The 23,016-nt window shown below is 33.3% G+C and overlaps 1 protein-coding gene and 2 non-coding genes across 4 annotated transcripts in view; all 3 read left to right on the top strand.

Moving 5' to 3' along the window:
- Window positions 1–23,016, top strand: part of LOC149410370 (uncharacterized) — a 200,968-nt gene that overhangs the window by 63,202 nt on the left and 114,750 nt on the right. For both annotated transcript variants that reach the window (XM_089648881.1, XM_089648882.1), the window contains one exon: window positions 1,341–1,990. In XM_089648881.1, coding sequence (XP_089505007.1) covers window positions 1,341–1,990 — 650 coding nt within the window. The remainder of the gene's footprint in view (window positions 1–1,340; window positions 1,991–23,016) is intronic.
- On the top strand, window positions 12,189–12,260 carry TRNAG-UCC (transfer RNA glycine (anticodon UCC)). Its single transcript has one exon. It is a non-coding gene; the product is annotated as a tRNA-Gly (tRNA).
- TRNAG-UCC (transfer RNA glycine (anticodon UCC)) lies at window positions 12,561–12,632 on the top strand. Its single transcript has one exon. It is a non-coding gene; the product is annotated as a tRNA-Gly (tRNA).

The raw sequence follows: 23,016 nt of genomic DNA on the forward strand, positions 1-23,016 counted from the left end.
ATTTAAGTTAATATTAGTAGGATAGTTATTTTGGGTACTACCTACTCCCCCACTTGGCTGCGGGATAGTTAACCTCCAAAGGGCACAAATGTACCCACTGACATTTTTCTTGTATAAATATTCTCCCCTGCTGTCCGCTGCCAACTTCACTCGTGTTGTGCACGTTTGTGCTGTTTGAGCATTCTTTGGGAACGTATTAAACATATATGAGTCAGGTTTCATCGTGTCTCATTAAATATTTTAGCCCTTATTCTAATGGGTACATATGTACCCATTTTTCAGGATTGCCCTATAAAGGGTTAACGTAAAAAAATGTTGATGACCTGTGGCAGAGATGTTGGTTATCATTGGATGATGATGGGTCCCAAAATGAAATGAAATTAAATCTTAAACTTAGATAGTGATCAGCATTAGTTAAACTGGTAGGCGTCTAAATAATGAGAATTATAAATTATACGGACACTGCATGAAATCGGCAAAAATTCCATCACTTGGAAACACTGCAATATTTCCAGTTTTCAGAATCATTCAGATCAAATAGTTTACTAAACAATCTTGATCGGTTCCTGAAAAGATTACTTGGCATTTTCACAGAATCCATGTCTACCGCTTCTGGGTACGTGTTTCAAGTCGATCACCGGTTCTCCGAAGATGTGCACATACCGAGGAACAATCAACATCACAAGAAGACAATGGTGTTGTGAAAAAAAACTCAAAATACACCACGTTTCGCAAGAGCTCGATCGAGAAAATCTGAAACAATAATAATTATATTTTGCTGATTTTTGTTTTCATTTCCCCGATTTAAGATTTTTACAAGTAGATACTTGATGTGATGATTTTAATTAACTTGGGTCAGACGTTTCACAACAGTTAATATACTGAGATGATTGCGAAGCTCTTCTCAAATGATTTTCATTGGGAATCGATCATTTAGTGAAGTGACTTTGAGTGGTACAGTGTACAGTGATCTTAATCTTAGAGATTTTCGTTTCTGCAGGTAGTTATTTTCTAGTTAATATGCGTTTAACACGGAATATTATAATTGCAGATTTTGCGAAGCGTTTGAATAGTCTTTAGCCGTTTTTGGTGATTTTGATTAGACCTGAATATCCAGGTACTTTCTCATCTTCCTCCCCCCCATCTCCTACCCCTCCGCACTATATTCAGCCTCATATATACACAAATTTAGGATGCCAAGTTCTCGCTGGATTCAGATGGTTGTGACAGTTAATATAAAATGCTATTTATGTTATAAAAAAATCACATTATGCTTTTTCTCTGCTTTTATTATTACATATTACAATTTTAAATAATTTGTTATATTTTTCTCTTTCCAGGATGTTAGATACCGGCAGCTCCCCGTCCGGTCGCCAGCGGCAATCTCCTCCCTCATACCACCGCTCCTACGAGCAATACGTCCACCAGGGCACCTCCAGCCCGTCCAATCTGCACCCTCCCAACCCCGACCAGAGCCACCAGAGCCAGTCCCAACAGCAGGCTATGCAGCAGCAGCACGACTCTATCCTGTCAACATCACAACAACAACAACAACAACAACAACAACAGCAACAACAACAAATGATGTCGCACAACCAACAGACCATATCAGATCTGAACATGCAACAACAGAGTCATCTACAATCTCCCCATCTTTTAAACTCGATAAAATCAAACGAAGAGATGCAATGGTCAACATTGGGACATCATGGCATGACCTACAATCTAGACTATGGTGCAAGGTCACATTACGACCCTACCAGATTGAGTATGGCAGATTACAGGATACAGTTTGAAGGGGTGAGGGAATACCAAGGGTCACCTTATCCTAGGGCGGCTTTTGGGGGAAAGATTGGACAAGCGAAGGCTTTAAAGGAGGCCAGGATCAGGAGACCAATGAACGCCTTTATGGTGTGGGCGAAAGTGGAGAGAAAGAAGCTTGCAGATGAGAATCCGGACCTGCATAATGCAGACCTCAGCAAGATGTTGGGTGAGTCTCAATTTTATTTTTCACAAGTGTTTATTCAAATTATATCATTAAGATTGTGTCATCGACGAAAGATATGATTTTTACAATTTTCGGAATTGTGAGCATTTGATGAATATGCTTATATTAATTATTTATCATTTGCAATAATTGTTTCATTCGCGTAAATACTAAATAATATTGGAACTAAAACTGTTCCTTGAGGAATTTCAAATTTTGAAAAGGAAAATGTCTGTATTTGTTTTTTTCTTCCATTTTGATTTATATACATCTCATTATTTTCGAAAATTAATGTTCCAGCAGAAAGTCTTTCACAATCTACGAATATGGTATTATTTTTACGTACATAGGTATCTACCAAACATAACGCGGGAGAGATAAATACGAAATTAAAGTGTAATTTTATACAAAATGTATGAAAAGGGATTATTTTTCATGTCGGTTTTTCAAGTGGTATAATATACGATACTTTAATCTTCTGCATCATATTTTATATCTAGAATAAATGCAAACTCTCTTTTTAAAATACGAGATTAATCAAATGTCATTTGCCGACAGAAATAAGATTACGATAAATTTAAAATAAATTATCATTGTATAAAAGATAAAAAGTCTTTCTCTAGCAATCAACTGTGAAACGTTCTCATCTTATCTAGCTGGACCAATGCTGCTAATTCATTTGCACAGGCTCAGTTTTAATACTGGTAAAGCAGACTAAGCACGTCTTAATTTAACACAGAAAGTGAAAGCTTTCGCTCTTCTTATACCATGGGTTATTTAATTTGATGCTGAATTTTGTTAATACTCTCAGAGCACTGGAGATATAAATTGAATTGTGTTGTGGGCGTGTCCATGTGACCAATTTTACCAAAATAAGCTCAAATTCTGCTTACTTTTGGTATAATTGTTACAAAATTTTCTAATTTTTCCCCAATCAAATAATAGATTGTATTGACCTGTTTAGGGCCTAGGAGTCAAAAGGTCTTATGGACACTGGTCAGAACTGGTTTCTTTAAAATTTGAAAATATCTACAACTGTAATAGATGAACTTCTAAGGGTTTTCTGTATATTTGGTTCAGACATTGATCCATTGGTATTTCAACGGAAGATGCTCCAGAAGTCGTGAAACTTACCAAACGCGCGTACACAGTTGAAATTTCACACATGCGAACGGGTCGTTTCTGTGACTCGTTTATAAGGTCAAATGATTTATTTCCTCCCTCCTGCAACATTGATCTCTGCAAGACCCAGATTCACTCCCTTCTTTCCTCAAAAAGACCCCCTACAGAGCATCCCCAAAGATGACAAAATAACTGAAATTAAAAAAAAAAAAAATTGAAATTATTTTCCTCATGGCTTCCTGTGTGGAGCTTATGTAAAAACAAACATTTTTTGAGATCAGAGATTTCCAGAAAAAGTTATTTTTTTAATGATACTTTTTACCCAACACTACCCTAAATTTCAACAACAAATCATGATTTATTACGTGTAATATCCACAGGTATAACATCGACTAATTAAAAAAATCAATTCACACTGCAAACCAGTGCCACGACATAAAATAAATAATATTGCTCCAAAAGCCATATAAAGCTGCCCGTTTACGAGCGATGAAGTAGAAAGAATGGTAGGAATGTCCCACGATCGCTATTAAAATGTCCTTATATTAATTATCTGAAATAAAAAAGGTTTTATTGCTCAATCAATTATGGTAATCAAAACTATAACGCTGCCTAGCGTGTTAATCTCAGCGTAAATGGGGGTGAATAAGAAGTGGATAGACTTGTAAAGAAATACTCGTCGCCGAAGGCAGAAACTATGTTATTATGTCGAGAAATGGACGCTGACTTAATTATAATTTATTTACCATAAAACTAGTTGTTTAATGCAGTGTCTAAATAGGAAATGGGAAAACAGATGCTAATATAAATCAATATGGTTTTGTAATGATTTTGTAATATTAATAAAATTAAATCATTTTCCATTTTGAGGGGAGTGCAAACGTTATTAAATTTATTGATATTTAAAAATCAACTTGTTTGTTTTAAAATAATACATTTATAGACCTAGTTGCACCTTGGGCCGGTTAGTAGCCGTATTCAAATAACTTATTTATTTATTTCTGGTTTGAATGAGGACTGAACACTGGGCCAAATCCCGATCGTTTAGAAACGTAATTTATTTCGTATTTAAACTGCTGTAAGTCGTCCAATTTCAGATAAATACGTATATGTTCGCGTGTGTTTGCATGGTTGCCACCAAAAGTTGATAGAATGCATTGTCATCGACAATGAGTCTATTTGCCGAGTTTCAGACCGATAGGATGTAAGGAAGTGGGTTAATTTCAACTTCCAACAGACATTTTACAGAAGTTCACATTCAAATTGACGTTTTATAGAAGTTTACTTTCAAGTAAACATTTTACAGAAGTTCATATTCAAATAGACGTTTTACAGAAGTTCACATTCAAATAGACTTTTTACAGAAGTTCACATTCAAATAGACGTTTTACAGAAGTTCACATTCAAATAGACGTTTTACAGAAGTTCACATTCAAATAGACGTTTTACAGAAGTTCATATTCAAATAGAAGTTTTACAGAAGTTCACATTCAAATAGACATTTTACAGAAGTTCACATTCAAATATACGTTTTACAGAAGTTCACATTCAAATAGACGTTTTACAAAAGTTCAAATTCAAATAGACGTTTTACAGAAGTTCACATTCAAATAGACGTTTTACCGAAGTTCACATTCAAATAAACGTTTTACAGAAGTTAACATTCAAATAGTCCCTTTACAGAAGTTAACATCCAAATAGGCGTTTTACAGAAGTTCACATTCAAATATAAATTTTATGGAAGTTCACATTCAAATAGACGTTTTACAGAAGTTGACATTCAAATAAACGTTTTACAGAAGTTCACATTCAAAAAGACGTATTTAAAAATTTCATTATTATTATTAATGCCTTTTTAGGAAATTTCACGTAGGAATACATAGTAAAAATTATATAGTATTGAACATAATTGAACTGCCTCAGAAACAATATTTTGTATTAATTTAATGATAAAATTAAGATGTCCACTGATTCGGCATTATTATTTCCCTCCTTTAGTATTTTGACATTGAGTAAAACATGGGAAAAAATATTCTAAGAATTTCTGCATTAAAATAAATCCCAACAACGCAGAAAATTAAATCTGAAATATTCGTATTTTCATGAACTCGTGTTGCAACATCGTGAAACCTGATTCATTCTCAATGCCTGCAATCGCATTTTTCCCAATTAATTGAAAGAATTACCAATAATTTGGAGAGATTCTTAATAATTTGGCAAAGTCGTTTTTCTCCGTGTTTTGTAATATAATAACCACTCGAGTGCTCGCGGAAAAAATTCAAATTAGAAAATTCACGCCCTCGTTTAAAAAAATCATAACTCTGAATTTTAATAGGGAAACATATAAACTGATTATGGTGCTATATAGCCAATAAATTTACCTATATTTTACCGTTTAGGATTTATAAAAAAATCAAAATCAGAGTCAAAAATGGTACATTATGGTGTGCGATCACTCAAGACGTTTTGCCAACTTGGCATAATATGACGAGAATCACTCGAGTGTTTATATATCCCGACATTTTAACAATTTAAAACATTAAGAACACTACAAAAATTTTTGGAATAAAAACGCGAAACATAAATTAAAGTAGGTACCCACCTATATTTATCTAGTTGGGTACCTGGGTAGGTATTTTGTCATCTTTAAAACTTCCAAACAGATTACATGTTCTGATGGCTAATAGATATGGCGCCATTAGCACCACTTAATCTATATCTAGAGACGTAACTATCAATACAAATATGAATATTAATATTTCAATCCATTGGGCATTGATTTAGCCAACTGCCACGTTGGAGACAGAGACGCGGGACAGGTTCTAGCTCCATATCGGACGAATATTAAAATAATTTACGATCCGAAATGCGCATTATGCCAACGCATATATGGAGTAAAAGTAATTAACTTCTCTCGTGAAGTTAATTTTATTCCGCGGTTGAGAACACGCCGTAGTGAATATCAGAGACCACGTGACACATTGAGTACTTGGAACGTATGACTAGATTTAAAAATAATGAATTTAGAACGTTTTTTTAAAAGATATGGGGTGATTTATATAAGTTTTACAAATACGTGTAAAATTAATGTTATATAAAACGGAATATGTTTGGCCTCCGGAGTAACAGACAGAATATGTTTTTAAGAATAGCAAAGCCCTGGCAAAGATGAGGTCGTGGGTTCAATTTCGAGATGCGACCGATTATTTTTCTATTTCACGTTTTTCATTCAAGAATCATTAATATTTTAGTGATTTATTTTTGGGGTGTTATGCCGTGTTGCGCTACCTCCTTCTTTAGCCAACGTTTCGTACAGCATTGCGGTGTCCATCATCAGGGCAGATGTGACAAAACAAATCACCATAAAATCTCAAATCGTCGTTAATATTGTCGAAAATGATTAAATATTACAATTTGAGGTTGTACCTACTCATTAAGTTATTGCAAAAATAAAATTAATTATCCTTGACTTGTAGAAAATTCAATTTATGTCGTACATTAAAAATACAAATGGATATATTTATCAAAAGCACTATCTAGATTGCATTTAGTTTGTTTAAAATCTTGCAATCATACATAAAATAGCAGCCAATAGAAAAATGCCTTAAAAAATGAAGTTGATAGCTCTCAGTCGAAGTATGATACAGTTAAATGTGACAGAAGGAGACAGGGTCGAATTAGCTTAAGTCTTTTCGTTTGAGAGTCGTTAATATGGTCTTCAATCAATAAATAAAGACAGATTTGCCAGGTATTCTGCAGAAATTTTGAGCAGTCTTCCAAAGTATTTACTTAAAGTAGGATATTTCTGTATGAATTAGCGAGAGTTGAATGCCGAACCCTAAACGACTCATACCCATTCCCTACTGAAACAACAATAAATACTTCCAAAATGTAACTCTTCTTTTCTTTGCTAATGCAGTTAAGTAATTCGCATGTCTTAAACAAGAATTTTCACAAAGTATTTAAAAAGAACGAATACACCTCGAATTGACCGAATCCCCATTAGCACTCATTAATTAAGTCGTCCTCATAATGTATAAAACAGACCTGGCAATGCCGTACTGGTTTTCTTTCCAAGGAAATACGAGTTTTTCTCTAGTTTTTCAGCCAGAGGCGGCCATCTTTAATGTTTCAATCAATAAATATCTCCCGCCATAAACAGCGTTAATGTCCGACGATGAAAAACGTTAATGGCGGCCCGAACGATTTATACATTCGCCAGATCGTATTCATTAATCTAATACTCAAACAGTTTCTCGTTGAATGCTGTGAAAATCATTGTAAAACAAGAATATTAAAAGTAATTATTTGATTTAAGCTGCGGTTATTCGTTATTTATCGATTTAAACTCAGTTTATTTGTTATTTATTTGATCCGTAATAAACTCACGGTAGCCTAGGTAGCCGCAATAACGTATAAATAAGGTCCTAGTTCTAGCATACAAGGAAGTAAGTTGTAGGTTATGTATAAAGTATAAGCAAGTTAATACTATGCTATTAGTACTAAGTATTTTTGTTTGCGAAATGAACACAAAAGCACAAAGATCTTACCTTGCTTAAACCTTGACAACTTGTCGATGTTTCTCTGATGTGACAAAATGACCAAACATGGTTGGAAGTCAAAGCAAGTTCTAACGGCGGAGTTATTTGTAAATGTGCTATATATTCCTTGTTTTTGAAGTTATCGTAAAAACAAATACCATTTTAGAAACTTAATTAAATTATCTGTCAAACTATTGTATTTGAAATAAATATATATGTGTAAATAATAAAATTTTAATATCAAAAATGAATGTCCATAATTTTGAAGAGTTCGACATTTAGAAAACAATTTCCTTTTTTGTAGGGAATTGTAATAAAAATGCCACTTCACTTTTAGTGATTTTTTACAATAAATATATATAAATATTTTTTTTAACTTTCAACTCTCACCGAAAAAATGTTGCCAATTTGTAATCATGCATTTTTAAGATTTTAACCATGGAATCAAGTACATGGAAATATTTTTATGATGGAGAAAAATAATTATTTCTCTTTTCAACGATGGACAAACCACATATTTCCGCATTATAGAAAAATCATAAAATACTTTTATATTGTATGGATACCCCGGTCAAATCTGTCCTTCATAGACTCTAATAGATGATGTGTGTGCTAGTAATATCTCTCCTAAGCTTGAAGGGTTAAGTTTACAAAAGTCTAATAATTATAACATACATACCTAAAATTTTATCTTGCTTAATATGGTTTCCATAACCGATTTTGAATTAATTGGTGCAGTTTTGTTTATGGCTTTTGACAGCGCATTATAATATTTCATCTCTATTTGGATTAAACTGTTTTGCGTATTGGCTTTGTCCTTTTTTGATAGTCTGATTTCATTGCACGTCCTTGTGTTATGTCTGTTAATGTCCTTGCTGAGTATAATAATGTTTGAAAAGTATTCCGCTAACAGGTTGTTTATTATTTTATGCATAAATATCATCGCACTAAATATCAGCATATATTTTACTGTTAGCCATTTTAGCTCCTTTAATATTATCAGTACTGTCCTTGTTGAGTATAATTATGTTCGAAACGTATTTCGTTAACAGGTTGTTTATTATTTTGTGCATAAATATCATCGCATTAAATATCAGCATAAATTTTACTGTTAGCCAATTTATCATCTTTAATATTCTCAGTACTGTCCTTGCTGAATATAATTATGTTTGTAAAGTATTTTGTTAACAGGTTATTTATTATTTTATGCATAAATATCATCGCATTAAATATCAGCAGATATTTTACTGCTAGCCAATTTAGCTCCTTTGATATTCTCAGTTCTGTCCTTGCTGAATATAATTAATTATATTTGAAAATTATTTCGTTGACACGTTATTTATTATTTTATGCATAAATATCAGCATATATTTCACTGTTAGCCAATTTAGCTACTTTAATATTCTTAGTACTGTCCTTGTTGAATATAATTATTTTTGAAAATAATTCCGTTAACAGGTTGTTTATTATTTTATGCATAAATATCACCGCATTTAATATGAGCATATATTTTACTGTTAGCAATTTTACCTTCTTTAATATTCTCAGTACTGTCCTCGCTGAGTATAATTATGTTTGAAGAGTATTTCGTTAACAGGTTATTTATTATTTTATGCATAAATATCATCGCATTAAATATCAGCATATATTTTAGTGTTAGCCAATGTAGGTAGCTCCTCATATTCTCTCATAAAACACTAACATTAAATAATAATAGAACTCTTCCCACCTTACTAAAAAACGTGTTTTAAATTTTACATAAATGATAAACAATTATGTTTTTCTACTTTGATGGGTGTTTGGCTTCGCAAATCCTGCAATTATAATATCTTGTGATTTTTCACGAGTCTGCACTATACTCTACTACCCATGTAATGCACTTTTTGTATTCAGATAAGTATGGCAAGAGCAAGTTGATTATTTCCTGATTCTCCTACGTAATCTATCTGATTCTTTTGATATAATAAGTCGCTGTATACTGTATAATGCCATAATAATGCCTACACAAAATAAAATATAAAACCTTCCAATAATATTCGAGTAACATGAATGATCAGTTTGGACCTGATACCCAATACTGGTCCATAAGCTCACGCGGTGAGATGACTATTGGAAATTAGACATGTTGTAGAATGGGGTTACTTTGACCAGAAAAGTGAGAATGAAATTGTTTATTAAAATTATAATTTTTTTTTAAATATTTTTGAAATGAGTAAAACCTCAAACTGTAGTATTTAATTTTTAAAGAAAATATAAGCCATTTTTAAACTAAAATTTGAAACAGAAAAAATACAGTCACATATAGGTAGATTACATGTAGGTAAAATTTGAGATTTTCATGGCCAAAAGTATTGTAGTGATTTGTTTTTGGGGTATTATGACATGTTGCGCCATCTCCCTATCAGGGCAAAACAAATCACTATAAGATTAAATTTAGTTCGAGTTGAATCTTGAACTCTTACATAAACATAGCAGCTGATAAAATGTGCGGCGAGAAAATGAAGATAATATTTGTAGTTCTTATTCGAAATATGACCGAAAGAAATAGGCTCCTATTAGCTCAGTTGGTACAGCAGGCTCCGGCAAGGCGAAGATACTGGGTTCAAGTCCTAGATATCGTATCTTTTGCTGATTTTACTGTTTAATTTAAAAAAATTTTTTATTAATTTTCAAGAAATCGACAGTTTACATTTTATCAGTGTGTCCATGTGTAGTAAAGCCAAAATACAAACATTTACTTTCCCTCCTTGTGACTTTACATATAATAAGACAACATAATAAATAGTAAGGCATTATATAAAAACGGTGTCGTTTTAGGGGTAAACTTGACGTAAGCTATAATCAAAGTTTTCATAAATGGTGTTTTTTTTTTTTTTTAAATCACTTTTTGCAAATTATGCTTTAAAATTTTAAGACGAATTATTTGTTTAAGTTCGTACAACGCAATATGAATATGAATAAATAGTTATGTCTGTATAAAAAAATCAATTCTTTTAAAAAAGGCGACCTGTAAACAATATTAAAATACTTATTAAATAAGTGAAAATGCAATTTACACATTTCCTATCTCTGCTGTATCTAGGGCTTTGCCTCAAAGAAGTTGATTGCTGACCTACAGGTGGTTCAAAACCTAGCTCTCAGAAATGTTCTTGGACTTCCACAGGACACTCTTGTTAGGGACATCTATCTAGTTTCCAGTATCCTTCCAATCACAATCCTTCCTAAGCATCAAATCACCAGCACCATCCTACAAATTACCCAACAATCAACTCACACTAACGTCAAGCCGCTTTACAATCAAAACATCCATAACCACAATACTCGAAATCACAATAAAATCCGAATTTCTCAAATACACACTACAAAATATGGAATAAAATCTTTAAACTACATTGGCAAAACACTTTATAATTCACTTCCAGAAATGTACAAAACCATTGAGAAAAAAAAACTCACAATGATGGATTAAAGAAATATTTTTAAAAATGAAAATCAGTAAATCCATATTTGTATATCTTTGATTTTACCTTTGTTTACTCTTATTTTTTTTGTTCTACGAAACCTGTCTTTAAAAATTATTATGCAGTGTTGCATTTTTGATATTTTGAGGCTAATGTAAAATTATTTGTACTGACAATCTGTATGTATTCTTCTTTTGTATTCTGTTCCGACTTATACAGGGTTTTCCAATAAGAGGTGTTATTTTAAATAGCCCGCTTTTTCGGTAGATGTTACTTTAAAGCTGTCGTTTTTTTGACATTTGACAAGCAAAAACTACGTTATTAATAAAAATGGAACGATACACGCTTCAACAATGCATTGAAATTATTAAAATTCACTTGAGTGAATCAAATGCAAATCATTTTGAGTGATGAGGCCCATTTCCACCTCGGTGACTTCGTCAACAAGCAAAAATTGTCGCATCTGGGGCTCGCAAAACCCAAGTTATTGTTGAAAAACCTCTCTTTCCTCAACGTGTGACTGTTTGGTGCGGTTTATGGTCCGGCGTAGTCATTGGACCTTACTTTTTTGAAAATGAGGCTAGAGCAAGAGTAACGGTGAATGGATTGCGCTATCGAGAGATGATTAATGATTTTTTTATAGCCAAAATTGGATGGTATTGATCTGAACAACGTTTATTTTCAACAAGACGGCGCTACGTGCCACACAAGCAACGGAACCATTGATCTTTTACGATTGAATATCAAAATAACACCTCTTATTGGAGAACCCTGTAAATTGTAATTTCCTCCCGTCCTAAAATGAGTTTTGTTACTCATTGGGATTGTCCTAGCAAGAAATTAATAATTTTTTCTTAAAAAAACATACAAAATAACATATTTCAATATGTTAATTTCTATTTTGTAGTTTTTGAAGTGAAACTTCTTTAGGCGCGTAATGAATTTTCGGGGACGGAGTAAAACCGAGTCACGATCGAAACGAAAATGCGGGTACCCCCACCACCGATTAAAGTTCATTTGATCTAGTCAAAGTTTTGAAGTAACATATAAATGCTTCTTAGCTCATCCCGACAACTGGCGTTGGTGGTGTAATGGTCAGCATAGTTGCCTTCCAAGCAGTTGATCCGAGTTCGATTCTCGGCCATCGCACATTATTTTTTTGTTTTTAACGCCTTTTTCATTCAATATCTTATTTTTTAGTAGGTCAGAACATTTTTTAAAAGAAAATAATATTGCAAAATAATAAAAACACTTATCTCACTGTGATAAAACATTACTCCGCTAGAGCGCGCTTTGCGTTATTGTGTTGGATTAAAATTATTATCTAATCCGTATATTATGATAATTGTATTACATTTATTTAATTAATTTATTTATTTTGATAATATGTAATAATTTTCAAAGTTTTGAAGTAACATATAAATGCTTCTTAGCTCATCCCGACAACTGGCGTTGGTGGTGTAATGGTCAGCATAGTTGCCTTCCAAGCAGTTGATCCGAGTTCGATTCTCGGCCATCGCACATTATGTTTTTGTTTTTAACGCCTTTTTCATTCAATATCTTATTTTTTAGTAGGTCAGAACATTTTTTAAAAGAAAATAATATTGCAAAATAATAAAAACACTTATCTCACTGTGATAAAACATTACTCCGCTAGAGCGCGCTTTGCGTTATTGTGTTGGATTAAAATTATTATCTAATCCGTATATTATGATAATTGTATTACATTTATTTAATTAATTTATTTATTTTGATAATATGTAATAATTTACAGAAAAAAAATTAAAACTATCTCCCTCTGATAAAATATCCGTTCGCTAGAGCGCACTACGCGATCTTGTGTGGGATTCTATTTCTGTACATTGTACATTATTTTTAAAAATATATTATATTGAAGTGAAACTTCTTTAGGCGCGTAATTCGGGGACGGAGTAAAACCGAGTCAGGATCGACACGAAAATGCGGGTACCCCCACCACCGCTCACCGTTCACTGTCCCTCTCTCACCATATGCGCTTGTTGAGGTGGGGGAGCCGCTCACGAACGTTCTCTCTCTTCTCTTCTTTCCTCTCTCTCAGACACCAGCGAACTGCGCCACGCCAAGCATCAGCTGCTTGGTTAGTATACTGCGTCGTGAGTGTAATACGAGTGAAATACGTAATTGATTGTGGTTCATACGGTTTAACAAAAGAAGTTTCACTTCTGTCTTGCGTAGGCTTGACACACCCACTTTTTTATCAATATAATTTGTCATAGCCACCCAACCTGGGCCAAAGTAATCATCAGCTACTCAAATCTATGATATTAGATATATGACGGTGAAAAACTTGCCCCGTTTTGCCGAGTCACTGGTTTTTTAGATTTTTTGAATATCGAACGTCGGTGTCCCGTGGCAGCTTATATCAAAACTAAACGTTTAAAATGATTACAACAATACTCAAAAATTAGGACTGTCGATCAGTTCGTTAAGTCAATTTACTTCACTCAGATAACAAACTTCTTTTAAAAACGAATCTATACTTATAATTGTATGATTCGAGATTTTCCCGACCAAATGTGTTATCGTGATTGAAGTTTCGGACAGTGTTACATCAGAGTGTCATCATCAGAGCGAATTCGTAGATTGTGGTGAAGAGTGTGTACTCATAACGCATCCAAGAAATCCACAAAAAAACCTATCAAGTATCTAGAACTTGAGCGCTACACCAAAACTAAACGCTGAAAACCACATTAATTTAACTAATTATTTCATTGAAATACCGGTCAGCACGCTTGCTAGTATCTCTTCTACAAATGTAAATACACACTTCCTACACATCTGGCATGATGATAGACACTGCAAGGGCGTCTGAATCGTTGGCTAAAGAAGGAGAAAGCGCAAAACGGCATAGTAACCCAAATAATCACGATAATACAAAAAGAAAGATTAAAAATTACGAAAGATTTTTTTAAATATTTTTGCTGAGGGATCAGTAGGATTTATAGGCCCTGTTAGGAGTTCTACCGAACCGAACCCTCTGATATGAAAATATCTGGAAACCGTGATTTTTTTTCCCATTTGATCTCTGGTGAGTTGACGTGTTGTTCTTGTATTGTTTTGTATTTATTTTGCATATATAATGCACTTACATAATGTTGATTGAATAGATGATCATTTGTGAAAAAGTGTGTGGAAGGGTTTAGTTTTTTTAAATGGGGAAGATTTAACCCGGATATAAAGTCGGAAAATAAACATATCTGAAATTGTCTCCCGCACCAACAAAATGCTTGGATTTGTTCTTCGTAATGCGAGATCATTTACTAATAATGTGAATTATGACCTTTCATCAGAGTATCTTCTAGTCTGAATATATGTTATGAAGAATAACGAATTTTTTGTAGTTTGACCTATGAAGAGATCATAAGAAAATAAGTCTACCTGTTCAGATTAATATATGCCTTGTCCCATTTAATGCATTCCGTTCTCGACCCGAAATGACTTGTAACAATAATAATATATGTCATCCTGCCGTGGGTGGCCGCCATCTTGCCGTATGGTCACACCCAAATACTACAGAAGACGATGGTAACTGTACCGAAACGTCGCTTGCTTTAAGAGCCTAATTTAATTTATTCAACGGCATCGTGTTCATATACACGGTTTCTGGAAACTATTGGTAAGATTGGAAGATCGCCCTGGTAAAGGACAACCATTCAGAATCTAAGCGTTGCTTGAAATGGTTTTAGCCGTGTTTTGTGACCAGATCTGAAAAGACAGGAACTTCCGCAAAAATATACCCTAATTGGGGGTAATTAGGCAAACTAGGGACAGTTTAAAAGTGATATAAAATCATGAAAAGTGATGAAATAAAAACTAGGTTAAATAGGTCACGTTAGGTTAGGTTAATCTTTAGTACCAACGACTTCATATTCTTTAGCAACAGAAGTTTTAATTAATCTACGGATTATGTTTTGTTTCTAACTGGCTAATCTCAGGTGCATTGGTGTGTTGACTGCTGAGATTTCTTTAGTTGAGATTTTTAGAGTGGGATTTTTTTTCATGTACCTGAGAGATATTTTTTTGTCAATCTCTTAAACTCTGACTGAACTCCCAAACGAGGCCACGAACCGACACTGCATCTGACACTACTTGCTTCATCCAATTGATGCTTGATTTAGTTAATAATAATACTTTTTATTGAGGGTGTAACATGTTATGCAATTGTCCGCACGTGTTTACTGGCGCTAGTTTATAAGTGTATGTATCTCCTATGTCTCTCCATAATGTGTATGTCAGTATTACCACGTACAAAATACGCATATTAATATGTTTAGGAAGAGAAAGAAACCCGTCCGGAGTGTGGGTGTCTTTTTTAAGGCGGAAGGATTAATACAAGACAAAAGACCGCCTCGTTTGCCGGCGGCCATTATTAAAACATTACCATATGCAACATAAGGTAGATAGGTACTATCCACTCTAGAGAAAAAATAATAATCTATGGTAGGTACCTACCTACTACTCTCCGTAAGGTAATGAGCACACCCTGACGAGAAACCAAATAATACTTTTTTTTGACAGAAACAAATTTCTCGTAATCAATTAGTAGAAGTGACAGTTTTTATTGCTAACTTGTCTGTCACCTATTTTTGTACAACCCTATTTTTACACTTGGTAGGTACTTTTGAGCATAATTTTTTCTTCCACTCTATTATATTACTCAATTTTTTGTTCTGTGTTCAATTTATATATGGAGAAAAATTACTAATATTGAATATTGCTAATTTATTAAATAAATAGACATAGACTAATCACACACTATATGTATCTTCCACTATTCTAATTATTGCTCATACACAATTGAAACATACACAACAGCTCAAGTTCGATTCTATCATAAGATCGAACGATTAAACATCACAAATTAAAACATTAATGAGATATATTATTGACATAGACAAATCATACACTTACTTTCACATATTTTGGTTCCTTGGAACGGGCAATTTGCCTAGTTAGGAACCAATAATTTCCTGAAAAGGTACAATAATCTATAATCACTATAAATATTTTAATTATATCTTGTATCATATTGTACTGGGTGTGAATCTAAAGGAATAAATAAATAAATTAATATTACGGACGGGTTGTTTCGGAGAATTTGAACAATTCATCAAATTTCAACGTTCATTTTCGGGTTCTGTGAAATCCTATTCAAGTTCTGTTATTATATCATTATAGGCTAGTTACTATAATATATAATAAAATCCTAATATTTGCGCAATTCGTCATTATATTATCAAGGTAAATGCAGGTGCATGAACAAGCGTTCCAAAATGTTAGGAATTCGCTAAAAGTTTATCAGGAAGCGGCTTGCAGTAATTACCAACAATTCAAAGAGATTTTTAACAAATTAGCAAATTTCATTTTTCTCCGTGTTTATGCTATGCCTTCCATCAATTTCCCTGTAAATTTTTTATCATTGGTTGGCTAAACTCATGTTTATAACAAACAATTTGGCATCTTCATCTTTAATTGTCAGAAATTGATAGTTCAAAAACTCACAAAATGTGTGTGTTCAAGTAGGGACATTCATTAGTGATTCAACAATGACCTTCATTAAATGTGTGTTCAAGTAGTGACATTCATTAGTGATTCAACAATGACATTCATTAAATGTGTGTTCAAGTAGTGACATTCATTAGTGATTCAACAATGACCTTCATTAAATGTGTGTTCAAGTAGTGACATTCATTAGTGATTCAACAATGACCTTCATTAAATGTGTGTTCAAGTAGTGACATTCATTAGTGATTCAACAATGACCTTCATTGGAATTACTAATCTAGTCTCCTTCAACGGGAGCAATCTTCCCGAAATGCCTTCCATTGAAATGCTTGGTGTAAGCCGGAGTGACCAGCTCAGGAACGGGGGCTCCATCGAAGGCATAGTCTAGTTAGCACAAAAGAAGCTGGGCGTACTGTACAGGGCCTGAAGATACAACTGCTGACCCTGTATAAATCGCAAGTAGGGGAGAGAGGGGCTAGTTGTAACATTTTTTCCTTCTTTCGATGCAGTGACTAAACTATTGAGTATTTTGATTGAACAAAGCTTTTAAATGAGTAATCATATATTTGAAAATATATTCCTACTATATTTTTTCCTGAATCTATAGTAAATTTGTATTTATAACACTTTTTGTGGAAATAGTCGCTTGTTACAACTTACCCCGTTTTTGGGGCAAGTTGTAACTACTGTGGGGCAAGTAGTAACGTCATATTAAAACAACAGGTTTCATTATTTAAGGCTTGTATTATAAAACCAACGAACACATAATAAGACAATTGTATTTCTTACGAACTAATGAGGTGAATACTTATCGTTTTCTTTATCAACAATAGTCATCTTTGGACTCGTATAGCATATACTTAGATTAATTAAACTTATTAATAAACTCAATCACCAGTGAAAACATTTTTTATAATTTGCAATTATAATCGACATAAAACAATTTTTTTATGAGAATTCTTAAATTTTTGTATTTACTCAACTATCACAGTCAATGTGGCATGCTACATGGGCTTTAAAAAATTAAAACAAATAAATTTAACATTATTTTTGGTCAAAAGTTTAAAGAAATTAATTCAAACAACTAATTTCCTCAACCTTCGCTGCTTATTCTTCGTCTTCATCAGATTCACAGTTTATACAAATGTACGAAACTGGATCACCTCTTACACATTTAACGTGTGACCACAGTTTACAGATCATACAATCGACCCAATCTTCTTTGTCTGATTTGCTATATTCTTCTCCGCAAATCAAACATAACCACTCTTCTTCTTCAGAATCTAAGTCTTCATTGAAAACTTTTTTCTTCACTCAATCAATCTTAGTCTTTTCAGGTCTATTCGCCTTTGTTTTACCAACCTTTGCAGGCTTGGGGCAAGTTGTAACAGGTTACTACTTGCCCCTTAAATTTTGCTACAACTAGCCCCAAACCGAAATTACTGAAATTTTTATTTACAAAAAAAAAATTATTGGCTTTGGTTATGTGAAAGTACCACAATACGATGGCTTAATAAATGCTTAACAAAATTTAATAGAAATATTTTTCAATTTGACACAGTGTGATCTTGAAATCAAAATTTACGAAATAATATTTTTTAGGTTACCTGGCAAAAAAACGCACTCCTGCAGAAAACCGGTCACGGCGCTCTCCCGCACTGTACTCACTGCGTTTACGTCGTAAGCCTTATCTTAAAGGGCACGTTGAGTTCAAAATCGAAACAAAATATTTGAAACTGGCTGAGTTATTAAGCTGTTACTACTTACCCCCGTTACAACAAGCCCCTGGCTCCCCTACGCCTCACTATTGTATTTGGCAGCCACCTCTTGTCTGGAGCCCCTTTTTTTTTAAAACACCCTTGTTTCTGTGCATGGCTCTTGACTATGAATCCGGAGGTCGCGGATTCAAATTCTAAGCAAATTTAATTCGATTAATTTGGGTTGACTGTGGGACGATTTACCGACCTCTGTATTTCCTCCCTTCTACACAATGGTCTCTTCAAGATGCACGTTAACTCAAAGTTTTCTCAAAAATACCCTTCACACAGCATTCTCAAAGATGACGGAGGTGTGTGGAATTAATTTAAAAAAAATACTGGACATCAGTTTGAAAAGTGATGTAAAGTCATCAGAATTGATGAAAATACAATTTTCCTATAAACCTAACCTAAGGTTGCGTATAAACGTACAAAAAAAGCGCGAATTGAGCCACGAATCTTTGGAAAGGAATGAAGCAATCTCAAACGGTGCAAAACACCGCATGCGCGGTTAAATATTATTCTGTTAAAAAAAGTGAATAGCATGCGAACTTTCTGATAAAATATTAGTAGGACGATCAGACCCTTTGACCTCTCTAGTCGGTCTTTCTCTACCCGTCGCTATGCACCGCAGTGATTCATACGTCTGTCACTCCTGGACACACGGAGAAAAATGATAAAAAAGTGGCAGCATGCCAAATTCCTGATAAAATGTGAAATGAACACGTATTCTTTTCAAGTATATAAGTATTTTTATGAACACGTGTTCCGCTGTACATTCACTTTTGACTAATACTTTGTTAGGAACTCTTTCAATTCATTCGTTATAGCCCGGCAGTCCCAGTATTGCCAGGAAAACGAATAATTTGACCAGACTTTTAATAAATTAACTTAGCTCGCGCTTTGGTTCATACGTGTATACGCAGCATAAGGTTTTTTTTCATCACTTTTCAAGAGTGTTTTGAATTGATGCCGTTGTAGGTAATCACAAAAATTACAAAATTGACTTCAATTAGGATAAATGTTGAAATAGTGTCAGGTATAATCTCAGTAAATAAGGAACAACATAAAGTTTAAAAAAACTCATAAATCTCAACACAGCAGTGAGTAATTTGTAAAGTACCTCCCCGTGTAGGAACACTCGCATCAGATGACACTCGAGATGAAAAAAAGGTCGATTATTGCTTTTCCTCTCTCGGCCTGCGATTGGTCCAGCCGGGATGCTGGGCGACCAATCGCAGCGTGCCTCATCTGTAATTGGATCCCTGGAAGTGCCGGAATTAACGCAATAAAGAACACTACACAGCAGTTAATTCAGTTTATAAGTTTAAACGGCATTGAGAGAGCTCTAACTGGCTTTTTCTTTGGGATCAAAACCGGTTTTTTCATAAATTATTCATGATTTTTTTGCAGCTATGAATAAATTATTAAGATACTTTCATAACATATAGGTACCTACAAATTTTGAGATTTAACAATTTATTTATTTATTTAATGCATCTTTCTATACATTAATCACGCTTTTTCTCATTAAAATCAACCTCACTAGCACTAAGCCTGTATCGAAGTTCACAATTTACATTTGAGTGAAGCAAACCTAGAGTTATCACAAACATATGGTAATAGGTACCTACTACATACAAACACAATGTTTCAAAAAAAGAAAAAAAAATGTGTATTTGAATTTTCAGATAATTTGACAGTATATTGTAACATTATTTGAACCATACGTAATTATTAATCATTATTTCGAAAAAGAAACAAAGTAGATAATAAAGACAAATAAAGTGACATTCTGTTTTTAGCAAATGGGACATATAAAAAATCTTATTATTTAAGAAAGGACAAGGATGAAAAATATTTAGACAATCGTCTGTCAATACAAAAATCTTAATTAACTTTTTAAATTTAACTAAGGTTTTGGTAGAATTAATATGATTTGGAAGAATATTAAACATAAGTGGTGCCTGATATAAATAATTTCTTTGACCAAAAGAAGTTTTAGTATGTACCGCCACAAAGTTCAATGTAGAGCCAATTCTACTTAATTATTCAAATATTTTAAATACTTTGTCTTTTTTGAGTCAGTGGGACTATTGCGTCCCAAATTGGGGTATGTTGTGAGGCTGAAGGTAATGGGAAGGGAAATAATCTGATCATCAAACATGGCTAAAACCATTTCAAGCAAAATTTCGAATTTTAAAGGTGGTGTTTTATCAAAGCGATACTTGAAGTATCTACATCTCTAGAACATGCCTCTAATATAATACTAATAAATAAATTTTGGGCACTGCAAATATCACATTATTTTTGGATTTAAAGTTTTATAATGAAATCGCATAAAGAAGTGGACAGAAATTATTAAAGAAAAAAATATACAGACTTTCCTACATACCTACCATTTAGTAAAAAATTACAATTTCCTATGAATATGAAAAATTAAAAACGAGTTCATAATTGAAGAATTTATGTATGCCTTGTATAGAAAACTACTTAAGTACGCAAATAACGAATATAAATCCCATCAATTTTATGCACTTATTCTCAAGGTCCCATAAAGGCAACCACAATTTTACCTCGTCCGTAAGATAAATCATTAATACATGGTCACAACTAGCTGATGAATATTCAATTTTAATATAAATTATTACTCTGATTTTTATGACTTGCGTCAGTTTTCCAACCCATTTTGGTTTAACTTTTGAATGACGAATTTATTCAGACTTGGTCGCTGGTGACGAGGTTGCTTGGCCACATTTAATCAAAGTACCTAGTACTACTGTGAGTAGGTATACAGTGTCTGGTAACCGAAGTACTAAACATGAACAAATTTAAAAAAAAACTACACATGGCACCTATTATACACGGAGAAAAATGAGTATTGCACCGAGAAAACTGATCCGGTTTAAAAAATGGTAACATTCCAAATTATTGACAAAATATTGGTCATTCAGAATATATCGAAGCACTTCTTCCTCATAAATATCATGATGCAATACGACACTCTCAGTATCTATCACTATCACTATGTGTATGAATACGTGTTACGCCGTCCTCATAAATCATTGGCTCTTAACTGACACTTTGTTAGGAACTCTGTCAATTCATTTGTCAAAGGCCTGTGGTCCCGTTTTTAACTTCAGCAGATTATTATTAAATGAACAGTATTTTATATCAGTAAGTTTTCTCTGTTAAAGAAGTTATGGCACGCGATTTCCAAATAAAATATTAGTACATTCAGAATATATCAAAACACGTGTTAATTCAACTGTGCATTTCCTAATACCTAAATATAAAACGAAATTTTGAAAATTTTATAATCCTCATAACACATTCGTGTTTTACTGACAGTTTGTTGGGAAATTTGTCAATTCATTCATTAAGGGCCTGTAATCCCGTTTTTAACCGGGTTACGAATAATTTTCAAAAGATTCTTAATACATTATCAATATTTTTATAAGAAAATTTTGTCCGTGTATTACAAATAATATCAATTTTTATAGTGATTTGTTTTTGGGGTATTATACCGTGTTGCGCTACCAACATTTCGGACAGCATTGCGGCGTCCACCATCAGGGCAGACGTGTAATCAGTTTTCTTTCTCTACATTCTTTAAATATAATATGCTATTTTTATATATACAAACCTTCAGGAAGAAATTTTCTAAGTAAGCTCACAAACAGAGAGATTATTTAGAGATTATTTAATGGTATTTCCGGTGAATAACCAGTCGCTCTCTACTCGCGTACATATAATATATGCGTATGTACGCAGATATCCATAATTTAATGCGGTAATAAAAAACATGATTGGATTTGGTGCTCGTATGAGCGAATTGTAAATACATTATATTATGCAAATCAAACGCGTTTAGTCATCTTGACCTGCTTAGTACTGTTGCGTACGAACATCATATTTATTAAAAATTATCTTGTTAAAAAAGTGACAGCATGCCCACTTCCTTATAAAATATTAATCATTCGGAATATATCGTGAAAACGTGTTCTTTTACTAATAAATATAGTGACGGAATTCTACATTGTACGTATGTCAGTAGCAATATCAGTGTTTGTATGAACACGTGTTCCACTCTCCACATCTAACATTCACTTATGACTAATACTTTTTTTGTTTTAAAGAAAGAAAAACATTCCCGGGTTACAAATAACCTGACAATATTTGAAAATCTCCTACTACCATCACAGTAAGCGGAAAATGTTGCTTGTGTTGTGATGGAGGACTTAGCCAGCCGAGGAATTGAACGCACTACGCCTGAGTGGGACCCAAGCGCGATGTCAACTCGGCCACCGACCGGTCAACTTTGTTAGGAACCCTTTCAATTCATTTGTTATAGGCCTGCAGTCCCATTTTTAACAAGAAAACGATTAATTTGACCAGATTTTGAATAAATCAACAGTATTTCATGTCAGTAAATTTCCTTCATGTACATATTTCTTATCTTTTAATTTTTACGTCATGAGTTATGAAGCTTTTAAACAACAACAGAAAACAAATATTTCGAACTGTTTATTTCCATTTTTTTTGTAATCCAACTGCCGAGCGAAGCCGGGCAGTAAAGTTTTCATGCGATGTGTCACATTACA

This window comes from Hesperophylax consimilis, chromosome 28, assembly GCF_061612785.1.
Source record: "Hesperophylax consimilis isolate HC1 chromosome 28, BYU_Hcon_1.0, whole genome shotgun sequence".
NCBI lineage: Eukaryota > Metazoa > Arthropoda > Insecta > Trichoptera > Limnephilidae > Hesperophylax > Hesperophylax consimilis.